General features: G+C 34.9%; 1 protein-coding gene across 4 annotated transcripts in view; it reads left to right on the forward strand.

Moving 5' to 3' along the window:
- Positions 1-15585, forward strand: part of Acer3 (alkaline ceramidase 3) — a 175526-nt gene that overhangs the window by 88606 nt on the left and 71335 nt on the right. For all 4 annotated transcript variants that reach the window (XM_058578557.1, XM_046442038.2, XM_046442037.2 and 1 more), the window contains exon 3: positions 15308-15360. In XM_058578557.1, coding sequence (XP_058434540.1) covers positions 15308-15360 — 53 coding nt within the window. The remainder of the gene's footprint in view (positions 1-15307; positions 15361-15585) is intronic.

Here is a 15585-nt window from a genome sequence, read left to right on the forward strand (position 1 = left end):
TCAACAAATGGTACTGGAAAAACTGAAAATCCATATGCAACAAAATATGAAACCCCTATCTCTCACCATGCACAAAACTCAAAGTGGATAAGGATCTAGGAGTAAAACCAGAGACCCTGCGTTTAATAGAACAAAAAGTAGGCCCTAATCTCCATCATGTCGGATTATGCCCCAACTTCCTTAATAAGACTCCTATAGGGCAAGAATCAAGAATCAAGGGACTCCTATAGGGCAAGAATCAAGAATCAAGGGCTGTGGTTGTGGCTCAGCATGAGCATTTGCCTAGCATGCGTGAGGCAATGGGTTCGATCCTCAGCACCAAATAAAAATAAAATGAAGATATTGTGTCCACCTAAAACTAAAATAAATAAATAAATAAATATTTTTTAAAAATTAAGAATCAATAAATGGGATGGATTCAAACTAAAAAGTTTCTTCTCAGCAAAAGAATCAATCTGTGAGGTGAATAGAGAACCTACTTCTTGGGAGCAAATTTTTATCCCTCACACATAGATAGAGCACTAATCTCTAGGATATAAAAAGAATTCAAAAAGCTAAACACCAAAAAAACAAATAACCCAATCAACAAATAGGCCAAGGACCTGAACAGACACCTCTCAGAAGATGATATACAGTCAATCAACAAATATATGAAAAAACATTCATTATCTCTAGCAATTAGAGAAATGCAAATCAAAACTACTCTAAGATTTCATCTCACTCCAGTCAGAATGGCAGCTATTAAGAATACCAACAACAATAAGTGTTGGCGAGGATGTAGGGGAAAAGGTACACTCATACAATCCTGGTGGGACTGCAAATTGGTACAGCCAATATGGAAAGCGGTCTGGAGATTCCTTGAAAAACTGGTAATGGAACCACCATTTGACCCAGGTATCCCACTCCTCCATCTATACCCAAAGGACTTAAAAACAGCATACTACAGGGACACAGACACATCAATGTTTATAGCAGCACAATTCATAATAGCTAAACTGTGGAACCAACCTAGATGCCCTTCAGTAGATGAATGGATTTTAAAAAAAGTGGCATATATACACAATGGAATATTACTCAGCAATAAAATAGAATAAAATCATGGCATTTGCAGGTAAATGGATAGAGTTAGAGAAGATAATACTAAGTGAAGTTAGCCAATCCCAAAAAACCAAATGCCGAATTTTCTTTCTGATATAAGGAGGCTGACTCATAGTGGGGTAGGGAGGGGGAACTGTGGAGAAATAGACGAACTCTAGATAGGGAAGAGAGGGGTGGAAGGAGAAGGGGGCATGGGGTTAGAAATGATGGTAGAATGAGAAGGACGTCATTATCTAAAGTACATGTATGAAGCCACAATTTGGTGTGAATATACTTTGTATACAACCAGAGATATGAACAATTGTGCTCTATATGTGTAATAGGAATTGTAAATGCATTCCACTGTCATATGTAAATTTTAAAAAGTTATTGAGACCGACAGTCTGTATAATAGTATACCATGTGATCTTTTGAGCAAGAGGTTTGAAGTAAATAAAGGTAGGAACAGAAGTAGACAGTGATGATAGAAGAATGTTTTTGCTAACTTAACAATTCCTCTATTCTCATCTCCCAAAGTTGGAAAAAATAACAGTTACTTCTAAACCTTATTCTTGCTTTTGTGATTACACTTAATATCACTCTACATAGTACATACTAACTGCTTAACTATTAGGGTTTTGTTTTTTTGGAATTGAGGAATATTTTGCAGAAAAAATTGGGGATTTTGGCTTTGTGGAGAAGTATTTTAGTGACAGACTTTTAGTAAATTTATGAGGACCATTTTGTCCTGGCTTGGTGTCAGATTCATTAAGAATTTATTCATTTAAAACTTTTTCCAATAAATGTTTACCAAGACACTATTATGTGCTAGGTGTAGTTCTCAAACTATTGGAGCTGATGATGTAGCAGAGGAAACAGACAAATAAGTTTAAAAATGAGTAGGTACTTAAGCAATATACAGCATCAGTGCACTCCCCATCAAAATACCAGTGACACTTTTATAGAAAAAGCAATCCTTAAATTCATTTGGAAGAATAAGAGACCCAGAATAGCCAAAGCAGTACTGAGCAAAAATAGCAATGTAGGAGACATCACAATTCCAGATCTCAAATTATATTACAGCGCTATAGTAACAAAAACAGCATAGTATTGCCATCAAAACAGACATGAAGACCAATAGAATAGGGGGGAAAAAAACAGAGATAATGCCACATAATTACAGCCATCTGATACTTGACAAAGTTGCCAAAAACATAAATTAGAGAAAACATAAAATCATGTGTAGAAGAATGAGAGTAGATCCCTATCTCTCAAAAAGTAAAATCAAATGGATCAAAGACTTAGGAATTAGACCAGAAATGTTGCAACTACTAGAAGAAAACATAGAGTTAATATTCAGTTCATATTGATGCTGGCACCGACTTCCTTAACAAGAATCTTAAATCTCAAGAAATAAAACCAAGAATTAATAAGTGGGATGCCATCTAGTGCCGCATTCCGGCTGCAGCAAAATAGCCGGGGGGTGACGAGCAACTTGTGTACATTGATATAGCAGGAGTGGGAGCCGTTTATTGTAGGACCGGAGGGGTATATATACATTCCACACAGCTTATCTTAATTAACAGAAACCAGAAACAGCAGTCAACCAATAAGGAATCAGCACACTTAATGGCTCACTGGCGTTACTTCACAAACCACTCCCTCTGGCAAAATGCCAGATGCCATCTTGACTTGTTTACAGACCTTAACAATCTAGTTTGAAAACTTGTGCACTACAAAGGAAACAATTAAGCATGTGGAGAGAGAGCCTAAGGAATGGGAGAAAAATCTTTGCCAGCTGCTCCTCTGACAAGAGATTAAAATCCAGAATAATAAAGAACTCAAAAAAACTTAGCACCAAAAAAGCAAATAACCCAATCAAAAATGGTCCAAAGGCTAAACAGACTTAACCACTGAGCCACTCCACAGCCCTTTTAAAAAAAAATTTTATTTAGAGACAGGGTCTCAGTAAGTTGCTAAGGCTGACTTTGAACTTGTGATCCTCCTGCCTCAGCCTCCCAAGCCACTGGGATTACAGGCGTGCCTAAACAGACTTTTTTTTTTTTTTAAATCAAACAAAAACCATGCATTTAATGAATAGCAACATATCAATTTCAGATCCTTAGTCTTGGGAAATGTAACTTCGAATCATATGTAACAGAGATGGTTTAAGCAACATGTTTATTCTACCTAAATTGCCCCTGTCTTCATTTCATAGAAAAAGATGGTAAAATTGTCTTTATTTTTTTCATGCATATTTTTGTGGCTTCACAGAAAGTGTATGTATATTTGTAAATAGTTTTATATTTCATGATTTTTAAACTCCATATAAACGGAAACATATTGTAACACCTTTATTACATTGTACAGTACTGAAAATTTATCTCTTTACAATGCAAAGTTTGTGTCCATTTGTTTCCCTGCTTATAATAGTCTAGCAAAATATTTTATATCCTACTTGCTTGTTAATGGATATTTTAAAAGTCTCCATTTTTCTATTATTGTTAACAATAATGCTTATGAGCATTACTGTACAAATTTCCCTAGTTATGAGAGTTTCTCTAGAAAAAGGGTCAGCAATTTTTTTTTCTTAATGGTCTAGATGCTAAATATTTTAGGTTTTCCTGACTAAGAAGCAACATTAATAATATTATGTAGTATGTGAATAATTTGAAAATGTTAGCTTTTAAAAATGTAAAAGTCATTCTTAGCGCAAAGGCCATGAACCAACCAGATTAGACCCAAGGGCCATAGTTAATGCCCTCTTAAACAGACATTTCTTAAAAGAAGAAACAATGGCCAACAAATATATGAAAATATGTTCAACATCTCTTAGCAATAAGGGAAATGCAAATCAAAAACACTCTTAATGTTTTATCTTATCAATATTCATAGCAGCTAAAGTGTGGAAGCAATCTAGATACCCTTCAATAGATGAATGGATAAAGAAACTGTGGTATATATACACAATGGAATGTTACTCAGCATTAAAAGAGAACAAAATTACGGCATTTGCTTATAAATGGATGGAATTGGAGAATATCATGTTAAGCAAATTAAGTCAATTCCAAAAAACCAAAGTCCGAATGTTCCCTCTGCTAAGTGGATGCTGATCCATAAAGGGGGTGGGGGGCATGAGAAAAATGGAGGAACTTTGGGCAAAGGGAAAGGAGGGTTAGGGAGGGTGCTTGGGGGCAGGAAAGATGGTGGAATGAGATGGACATCATTCTGCTAGGTACATGTATGACTGTACATATCGACATTATATCATGTTCAACTAGAGAAATGAAAAGTTGTGCTGCTATTGTGTACAATGAATTAAAATGCATTTTGCTGTCATATATACCTAATTAAAATAAATAATAAGGGCTAGGGTTGTGGCTCAGAGGTAGAGCTCTACCACGCATGAGGCACCAGACTTGATCCTCAGCACCACATAAAAATAAAAAATAAATATATGTGTCCACCTATAACTAAAATATATTAAAAAAATAATAAAAAAGATTTTATCTTACTCCAGTCAATTCTACAGTTATCAAGAATACAAATAATAATAAATAGTAGTGAGAAGGTGGGGGGAAAGTGACACTCATGCATTGTTGATGGGACTACAGATTAGTACAACCACTCTGAAAAGTAGTATGGATATTCCTCAAAAAACTTGAAATGGAACCACCATATGACCCAGCTATCCCAATCCTGGATATTTTCCCAAAGCTCTAAAATCAACATATTACAGTGACAAAGCCACATCAATGTTTATAGCAGCACAATTGACAACAGCTAAATTATGGAAGCAACCCAGATGTCTATCAATAGATAAATGGATTAATTGTGGCATTTATGTGTATAATGGAGTTCTACTCAGCTATTAAGAAGAATGAAATTGTGGCATTTGCCATTAAATGGATGAAAATTGAGAATATCATGCTAAGTGAAATTAGCCAAATTCAGAAACTCAAAGGTTGAATGTCTTCTCTCATATGTGGAAGCTAGAGTAAAATAAAGGAAAGGAGGAGGGAAGGATAAGATCATGTAAAGAACCAATCAAATACAAATTAATAGATGAGTGAAAGGAAGTCTAGTAGAGTAGAGGAAAGAGAGAGGGAGGGGAGGACCTGAGGAAAAGGAATAATTATGAACTGAAATCAATTTCCAGGCATGTCTGAGTTTGTCAGAATGAACCCAACTATTATCTGTGTATAACCATTAAGATCTAATAAGAAAAAGATAAAATTAGGTCAATTAAAAAACAAAGACAAGGTCCTTGTCCCTAGAGAGTTTAATGTTAAAGTGATGGGAGATTAATGCAAATAAATAAGCAGAAACAACAAAATCTAGTTATGCAGTTATCTAAATGAATAGGTAATGGGTAACAAGAAATAAGTTATAAAACAATCACAACATCAACAGTGGAGTAGGAAAAAAAGGCTAAAAAGTTTTTATTTCTTTATCTGAAATAGAAAGTTCAAGAAGGAAAAATGTCAGTGATGCAAAGTCATTTTACTAAGAAGAGGACCATTGGAAAGTCTTTACATAGAGCAGCCTTAATTGAATTCATGTGATCATACCTGTCACTGCCAGACTAGATCAGCATCATCTGGAAGGATCTTAATATTATATTTCCTATCAAGGAGAAATTGAGTGGATGCTTTAGAATACTGCATACTGGACTAATATTTTTTTAAATCTTAGCAATTATACTTAGTAATGAAACAGTCAATAAAACAGAAAATCAAGGAATTTGTCACACTTTCTGCCTTAGGTAATTCTACCAAGCTACTTATATGACCATCTCTTAATCACTGATTGGAGAGGAAATGTCCAAAATTCTTTCTGAACTCTTCTTTGATTACTTGTGGAATGAAATGTAGAGATACAGCTGAGTTTCCTCCATTTAGTTTACATTAGGGAGCTGATTTCAAGCATCCTAGTTTATTTCTCCCTTCCCTTTGCAAACCACCTCCTGCCCTTGTGGTAGATCCTGGGCACAAAACCAGTTTCATGCTTGACAGTCCTCTATTAAGGATCTAGAATATATACTGATAAAATCAAAAGGATGTATCATAAATGGCTTAAAAATTTTTACATACAAATATATCTGAAAATTAGACTCTCCTCCTCTTTGGAGTTCCATTTGCCAAATATTTAGGTTCTATCCTTGTGATTTCTAGAATCTGCCTCTTGTCTTCAGTAACTGAGACCTAGTTTTTTGTTACTGTTTTCTCAGCTGGATTTTTTTTTTTTTTTTTTTTTTTTTTGGTATTAGGGATTGAATTCAAGGGCATTCAACCATTGAGCCACATCTCCAGTCCTATTTTGTATTTTATTAGAGACAGGGTCTCACTGAGCTGCTTATTAGCAGCCTTGCCATTACTGAGGCTGGCTTTGAACTCGAAATTCTCCTGCCTCAGCATCTCAGCAGTGTGACATTATGCCCATCTCACCTGGACTTACTACCTCATGGAAGCATGGCACACCAAGAGAGTCTAAATAAAAGTTCAAATTTTTGGACACTCCCCCAATCTTACCAAAATTTTAAAATTTCTTTGCTCCCAAGGGCAGTGAAATGTAGAAAAGAACTTTAGGGCCAGACAGTCTTTGTTTCTAATCTTATTTCTGCCTCTTACCAGTTATGTGACCTTAGTTAATTAACCTTTCTGAGCATTGCTTTTTTGCTACACAAAATGGGAATAATGGTGAATTTTATTGGGGCTTGTAGGACTTTTGAAATGTTTGGAGATAGAACATACAAAGTATCATGCATAGTGCTACTATTTGATGCAAAAATTTTAAAAGCACTATATATATATTCCTTTAGGAACCTTAGAATCTAACAGTAATCTTTGGCTTTTAATATGCAACAGAATCATTGACATATCCTTAAAATACAAGTAACAGGCACACATTGAATCAGGACTGTCTGAACTGGCCTGGCATTTATAAAGCCATATAGGTAAAGCCAGTATACACCAAAAGCTGATAACAACTGACTCAGTCAAACATTATTTCTGAGATTCCTTGTATGATAGACTTAAATAAAAAGGAAGCAGAGAGGATTTTACTTAGGAGGTAACAATATGGATACACACTGAAGTATTAAGAGTAAAAGGACATGATGTAGCCATTTTACTCATAAATGACTCAGAAAAAAATTAGCAAAATGTTAAAAATTGGTCAATATGAGTAGAACAGGAGCTCACTACACTAATCTAGACTAGGGTTGACATTGTGAGGCCAGAGACAGAAAGCAGTATGATGTGATTGAACTATAGGTTGCAGAAGAAGAAATGGGTAGAACCAGATGAGGAAGCCCTACCTATGCCTTTCAAGGAATTTATGCTTTACTATTTATACTAGCCAAATAAACTGGGTACAGTAGCATATGCAAAATATCAGCATTTTTAGGATGTTGAGGCAGGAGAATTTCAAGTTCAAGGCCAATCTCAGCAAGTTAGTGAGACTGAGATATATAGCTCAGTGGTAGAGCCACTGGGTTCCATCACTAGTACCAAAAATAAAATGAAATGAAAACAAAATAAAAACCATATAGGGCCTGGTGCTGTGGCATACGCCTATAATCCCAGCGGCTGAGGAGGCAGAGGCAGGAGGATCGAGAATTCAAAGCCAGCCTCAGCAATTTAGTGAGGCACTAAGCAACTCAGTGAGACCCTGTCTCTAATAAAATGCAAAATAAGGCTAGGGATATGGCTCATTGGTCGAGTGCCCCTGAGTTCAATTCCTGGTAACCGCCCCCGCCCCCCCCAAAAAAACAAAACATGTAGGATGCTTGCACCTCCAGGAATAAGAAGGATTATCTGTTGGGATGCAGGAACACCTCTTTAACTTTTATTTGTATATGTCTTCTTTATTTTTCTAAATTTATGTTTTTTAGGTTTTTAAATATGTATATTGGCACCACAGTACATATATAATTTGTAAACGTGTGTGTGTGTGTGTGTTGCGTAAAAATATTTCTGCTATCAAGTTGCGAAACTACCTCTTTAGACATTTTCCTTTATTGTAACAGTGCTGAGGGGGCCTGCCCTTCCAGCATCAACTGTGGGGAGCTTGAGGGCTCTGAGAAACCCTTCTGGAGATAGTTTCAGAGAACAGCGTCTGTTTTATTGCACAGCAAAAATAGCTTTTATAGTGGGTATGTGCCAATTTATACATAACAGTCATGATAGACCAGAGGTGATACACAACCTATCTTACAGAAGTCCAGATACCCAGAGTCAAGAAACTGCCACGTAGGCTGACCTTGCACCAACAGGGGAATAATTCTTTGTCAAAGGAGCAAGGAAATAGTGCTTGCTAGTGTTCTGACAGCACTTTGTCCCAAAACATAGTATTCTATGTTAGGACTTCCCTACTGCACAATGAACAAGTTAAGCATTCCTCCATGTAGGTCCAAGGATGGGCTCTGCAACATAATAGGACTGATGTTTTTTAAATGCAAAACCGAGTATGTTAATGCCTAGATACATGTGTAGATGTGTGTGTAGTTTTCTAACAACTTTGCTTTATTAAGATAGGCAAATCTATAGAGACAGAAAGTAGATTAATGATGCTCTAAGGCTGGAGAAGTTTATAGAAAAAAATTATGACTTATAAATGGATTTTTTGGGGGGGGAGTGATGAAAATGTTATAAAATTAGGTGAGGTGATATTTACATAACTCCATATTTAAAAACCATTGAATTGTACACATTAAATAAATGAATTCTATGGTAGGTGAATATCTCAATAAAGTTGATAAACAAAAATTTAGCAAAAATTGGTGGTTTGCTTTAAAGGGACAAAATATAAAATATTGTATGAACAAAGGTAATGCTGTGCTATCCTATTACATCTCTTTGCTTTCTAAATGTATAGAAATATCAGTTGTAGCAGAGTAATTTTTAAAAGAAATGGAAATAAAATGAAGAAGTAAACCTAGTGCTGCTCTCCCTTGAAAGGAATTGAAACCCCAGAATAGCCACCAGAATACATTTTCTAGCAGAGTACTATTTTATGTGTTGCCCAGATTATTGAAAGGAAATAAATTATTGAGACCTAAAAAAGTTAGACTTTTAAAAAATATATGCATTTTTAGTTTCAGGTGAACACAATACCTTTATTTTATTTTTGTGGGTTGCTAAAGATCAAACCCAGTGTCTCACGCATGCTAGGTGAGTGCTGTACCGCTGAGCTGCAATCCCAGTCCCCCAAATCAGACTTTTAATGATATATAATTTAACAGTAATGAGAGCATTTTAAACAGGTTTAGATCAAAATAGTTCTTAGGGTTTTTTCCCTACCATTAGATAATTTATCCACCTTTGTAACTTCTGATTTTTCCTTTTGAGATAAAACACTACCCAGCCTATTTCATGATTGCTCTAGTGAAATGAGTGCAGTAACCATTTCCCCCATCTCATTTTGAGAAGTAAAAATAACGTGATAACAATTTATACAATGATATTTTTAAAAGCAAGAATAACAAATAGTTTGAAATTTTATACAAATTATTTGATAACACCCTGTTCAGCATGTTCATTGGGCTAACTCCTGTGTGTCCTTAAGTGTTGCCTCTGCCATTGGTTCTTGCATTCTGATTTCCTTCACAAGTGTCTCTTCTCTGTGTTCCCCTGATACTCTACACTTGTCTCCATGTTCTGATAACTTCTGTGTTTCTGTCTTCTCCACTAAGATTATATGATTCATTAAGTCATTCATTAATGACTGGATCTTCTCTTTGTACTCAGGATCTATAACTCTTTGGCAAGTAGAAAGTGCTCAGTCAATGCTGAACTGGACTTCTTCAGAGAACTTTTCTATGATTCGATGTTATAGGCGCTGATATTAGTTCAGGTTTTTTTTTTAAGTTGTAACTGAAGTACTGAAAATATATAAAATCTTAAAAGTTTCATTTTTTGTCAAGACATATAGTTGTATGATATTTTTTCCATAGCTTTATTGAGGTAAAATTGAAGTACAATAGAATGCACATATTTGAAGTATAACAGCTTATTTAGTTTTAACATGTACGTAAACAATACAATCAGTATAAAAAGCATTCCTATTACTTTTTAAAATTTTAAATCATGCAGACTGTTTTCTCCATGATTTATTACATTGGAAATCAATCACCTTAAGATATATTATAACCCCACTCCCATATGTCAACTTTTTCAAAATTAAATGGTACACTTATAAATATCTCAGTGGTTAAGAAAGAAATCACAAAAAAAGTAAATAAAAAGTACTCTGAACTAAGTGATAATAAAAGCTTAAAATATCAGGATCTCTTGGATCAAACAGTACGCAGGTAACATTTTTAACTTAAAGTACTTGTATCAGAAGGAAGCTAGAATAACAATCAAATTATTTTCAAATGATGTAGTAGGAAAGAAAAAATAAGAGTAGGAGCAGAAATATATGAAATAGAGAAAAAATTATATAGCTAAAATTTGGTTAAAAATAAACAAGTCTAATCAAGAAAAAGCAAGAACACAAAATTAATATCAATAGAAAGGAGCTATCAAAATAACCTTACAGATGCTAAAAATATATTATGGTAATATTACAATTGTATACCAATATATGTGATCATTTACATAACCTGGTCTATATTAGAGAAGAATCTGTATGCTGTTGAGAAGAATGTGTATTCAGTCTTTGATGGATGAAATATTCTGTATATGCTGTTAAGCCTAAATCATCAATTGTATTTTTTACTTCTATAACTTCTTTATTTAGTTTTTGTTTGGAGGATCTATCCAGTGGTGATAGAGGCGTGTTAAAGTTACCCAGTATTATCTTGTTGTGGTCTATTTGATTCTTGAGTTTGAGAAGGGTTTGTTTGATGTACGTAGATGCTTTAATTTGGGGGGCATAAATATTTACTATTGTTATGTCTTGTTGATGTATAAATTCCCTTAAGTGGTATGAAATGTCCTCTTTGTCCCTTCTGATTAACTTTGACTTAAAATCCCCTTTTTCTGATATGAGAATAGAACTCCTGCTTGTTCCATGATCCATGTGAGCAATATGTTTTTTCCCATCCTTTCACCTTCAGTCTGGGTGTCTTTGCCTATGAGGTCTGTCTTTTGGAGACAGCATATTGTTGGGTCTTGTTTTTTAATTCAGTTTGCCAGTCTTTGTCTTTCGATTGATGAATTTAGGCCATTAATGCTCAAGGTTATTATTGAGATATGATTTATATTCCTGGTCATTTTGGTTTATTTCTAGTTTTTAATTTGAATTTGTTTCTCCTTTGATCAACTATTCCTTTAGTGTAGTTCCTCTGTTTACTGGTTTTCACTTTTTTTTAAAATTTCATCTTCATGTACTATTTTGTTGAGATTGTTCTGTAGTGCAGGCTTTCTAGTTGCAAATTCTTTTAACTTTTGTTTATCATGGAAGGTTTCTATTTCATCTTCAAATATGAAGCTTCATTTTGCTGGATAATAGGATTCTTGGTTTGCATTCATTTTCTTTAAAAGCTTGGACCTCCTAGCTTTGAGGGTCTGTGTTGAGAAATCAGCTGAGATCCAAATTGGTTTCCCCCTATGTGTAATCTGATATTTTTCTCTTACAGTCTTTAAAATTCTGTCTTTAATTCTGTATGGTAGGCATTTGCATTATAATGTGTGTTGGTGTGGGTCTGTTGTAATTTGTATATTTGGTGTCCTCTAAGTCTCTTGTATTTGATTTTTCATTTCATTTTTGAGATTTGGGAAAAATTTTGATATTATTTTATTGAAAATCTTGTGCATTCCTTTGGTTTGTACCTCTGTACCTTCATCTATCCCAATAAATTTTAAATTTGGTCTTTTCACGTTATTCCATAGTTCTTGGAATTTCTGTTCTTGGTTTCTTAACATATTCTCTCCATGGTCAACTCTATTTTCAAGATTATATATTTTGTCTTTATTGCCTGAAGTTGTCTTCCAAGTGATCTAGTCTGTTGGTGATGCTTTCTATTGAATTTTTAATTCGGTTTATTGTTTCCTTTATTTTGAGGATTTCTGCTTTTTTTTTTTTTTTTTTTTTTTTTTTTTGCTTTTTCTTCAGAATCTCTGCCTCTTTATTGAAGTTATCTTTCACTTCCTGTATTTTCTCTCTCATTTCATTTCTTATACCATCCTTTACTTCCCAGATCAGTGTAATTATGTACATTCTAAACTCCTTCACTGGCATTTCTTCTTTTGTGGTGTCAATGGATTCTGTTATTGGAATGTTGGTTTGTTTGGGACAGTTTGTTCCCTTGCTTTTTGAAATTGTTTATGCATCTACCCATCTAACAGTATGGATCTAAGGCAATAGAGTTTCTACCCTGTGGATTTATAGTGTTCCTGAAGGTTTTCAGTACCTCACTATTTAAGGGGAGACAAATAACAGCAACTAATGTAAACAATATGCAGTATTAAACCAAATTGTTCCTACTATGACATCTACAATGTTAATTATCACAATAAACAGAAATGATATGATCAGTTATTACCTACAATAAAAACAGCAAGTTTGCAACAGGGTTTATAATTTCAAATAGTGGACAGGGAGAGAATAGAAGTGATACAGGAGCTGATGATTAGGAGGGAGGAGAGGATAAAAATAAGTAAAAGATTAAAGGAAGAGTGTAAGACAGAACAATAGAGATTGGCTGTTAACAGAAGAAAAGAGAGAATCAAGGGAAACAGGAGAAAAAATATATGTATATATATAAAGTAAAAATTTTTAAAAATTTTTAAAATAAAAATGAAAAACTAACATATACTAATCAAACATCCTAGTTCACACACACACACACACACACACACAAGCAAACAAACAACAACAAAAAACCTAAACCATGAAAAATAACTGGCTTCATAAATACTAGAAATGAGAAAAAAACAAATATGAATATGTATAAATGTCCATGTACCATTAAGGTCACAATTAAATAGAAAAAGAATAATTAAAAAAAAGATCTTGATGAAAGTTAAAGAACTTTCTGTTGGAGTTCAAAATATTCTCAGCTTCTCTTCCCAGCAGTTTTAGATGGTATCTTCTGGAGTGTGATGCTCCACCCTCTGGATTGCTGAAGTAAGGGAGGTAATCTTTTAGGCAGAATTTCTGAGGCAGGGTTTAGGCTAGGATGGGTTCCAGGCTCTTTGCTGAATGCCTGTTGGTCTGGAGATTTTTAAATCAGTGCACCTCCAGCAACCAGTACTTGCTGGTCCATGCTGAAAGACTGTACCCCAGGGATTCATGTGGTGGGAGACCCAATTCTTAGTCCCTTACGTCACCTTCAGACCCCATGTTTCCTGGTCTTGGCTTCAGTCTTCAAACAATCTCTCCTGCCTCTGCCCTTCTGAGTTCCAAGCCAGTTGCATCTATCTCTCCCAGCTGGTTCTGCAAGCAGTTGGAATAGAGGCGGAGGGGTAGAGACAGGTGGGTTTCAACAACCAGTTAAACCCTGTGTAAACCTTTCCAAGATTGATTTTCTCCTGGTCAGTTAAGCACATTCTGTGTCATGCATTGTGTGTTAACCATGCCTGTATTTCAGGCCAAACTCTGTTTGCCAGGAATCAACCCCATCCAAACTCGGTTTTCCAGGAATCAACCCCATCAGCTGCTGGCCCCCATGCAGCAGCTATGAAATAGTTCCTTCCTTTGTCTTCCTCATGCCTCCTAGGATATGGCAGCTTCTTTACCCACATGCAGATATTGTGCAGCACATCTTTCAGGTTTGCTTGGCAATGTCTTTGATCTCTTAACACTTTGTGCCCAGACATGGCTGGGGCCTCCCCAAAATTTGGGTTCCTTTAATTCCTTTGTCCTTCCACTGTGCTCACAGAGGGACTGCTCTGGCTGGTGCTTCCTGCGGCAGTGATTGTGCTGCTGGGTATTTCTTCCTTATTTTTATATCAACCTCCTGAGTCCCTGTTCTTCTTTTAATGCCCAGTTTTAAATTCCAGTAAAGTTCCCCTACTCTTTTTTTTGTTCACCCACCTTGCTGAGAAGCTGCCTGTCTGCTTTCTTAGTTTCACTCCATGGAGCAGACAGAAAAGTGACCTCCTCTATTCCTCCATCTTGAAAACCTCCTAGTTGTATAATCTTATTATTTGATAAAGGGCATGACCTTTGAATATGGGACTAAATTTAATTCTACTTAGTCTTTCTTGTTAAAAATCCAACATTTAAAAAACTCTTAACATGATAATAGTTTACTTGATAATAGTTGCTAAAAGATAGTAAGTTTAATAAGACAATAGTTTATTTAACTTAATAATAATTTACTTAAGGTGGAGAAACTTGGGGAGAACTTGAGACATGAATACAGTATCTTTTTAGATGGTTACCATTGTTTCCCAATCTTTGTTAGGTATCTAACACATACCCACTTCAATAGAAATTTTTATTAGCAACTCACTTTTGTAGAATGTGTTTTAAGCATTTAAAAATTGTTCTTTTAGAAATAGAAGCTCTCTTTTTGTAGTTTGTATTACTGATAATACCACATCATTAGCAGATTTGGGAGCAAGCATAATTGATTGGCCCTTACTCTAAGCATACAGCTCAGCTGTTTGGATCAGAAGTGCAAAGTAGTACTGAAGAGTACTAAACTAGCTGTGCACATTTAAAGCTTATCCTGAGCATCCAGTAACACATTTTATAATATTCCATTTATGAATAATGGGATGTTGTTAATCTAGTAAATCACATAGTGGGGGGAATTTAAAAGCACTTATATTGTACTCATTTTCTTCTATATGAAATTTCAATTATTGAACATATCCAGAGTCAGCTATATCTTACCACAAGATTTTATACACTTTGTTTTCCTTAAAACTCAATGCTGGGGCTGGGATTGTGGCTCAGTGGTAGAGTGCTTGCCTACCATGCATGAGGCACTGGGTTTGATCCTCAGCACCACATAAATGTAAAATAAAGACATTGTGTTCACCTAAAACTAAAAAATAAATATTAAAAAAATTGTTTAAAAAAACTCAATGCTGAGCTGGGATGTGGCTCAAGTGGTAGCGCACTCGCCTGGCATGTGCGGGACGCTGGGTTTGATCCTCAGCACCACATAAAAATAAAATAAAGATGTTGTGTCCACTGAAAACTAAAAAATAAATATTAAAAAATTTAAAAAAAAACAACTCAATGCTGGAAAATGTCATATTGTCTTAAGTCACTCTCGTTACTCCCAAAGAATTTTATGCTAATTTGTGTTTGTTTGTTTACATTTCAGTGGTAGGAATGGGATCCTGGTGCTTCCACATGACTCTGCAATATGAAATGCAGGTTAGTAATGACAGAATTGACTAAATGCTTATTTTTCTAAATCTAAAGACACTTCAGATTTGAGAAAAGAGCACATAAATAAAGGAAAATTACAAGATGGGATTTGTAACTACTGGAGTAAAGAAGTGAATAGTTGAGTTGTTTGTAAAGAAAACAAGTGAAATTGGTATCATTTTTTATACCACCTCTTTTCAGGCATTATAATTTTAGAGAAGCATTCTAGAG

Source organism: Marmota monax, unplaced genomic scaffold (assembly GCF_021218885.2).
Source record: "Marmota monax isolate L192 unplaced genomic scaffold, Marmota_monax_Labrador192_F-V1.1 WCK01_AAM20220418_F8-fsc00068, whole genome shotgun sequence".
Classification (NCBI taxonomy): domain Eukaryota; kingdom Metazoa; phylum Chordata; class Mammalia; order Rodentia; family Sciuridae; genus Marmota; species Marmota monax.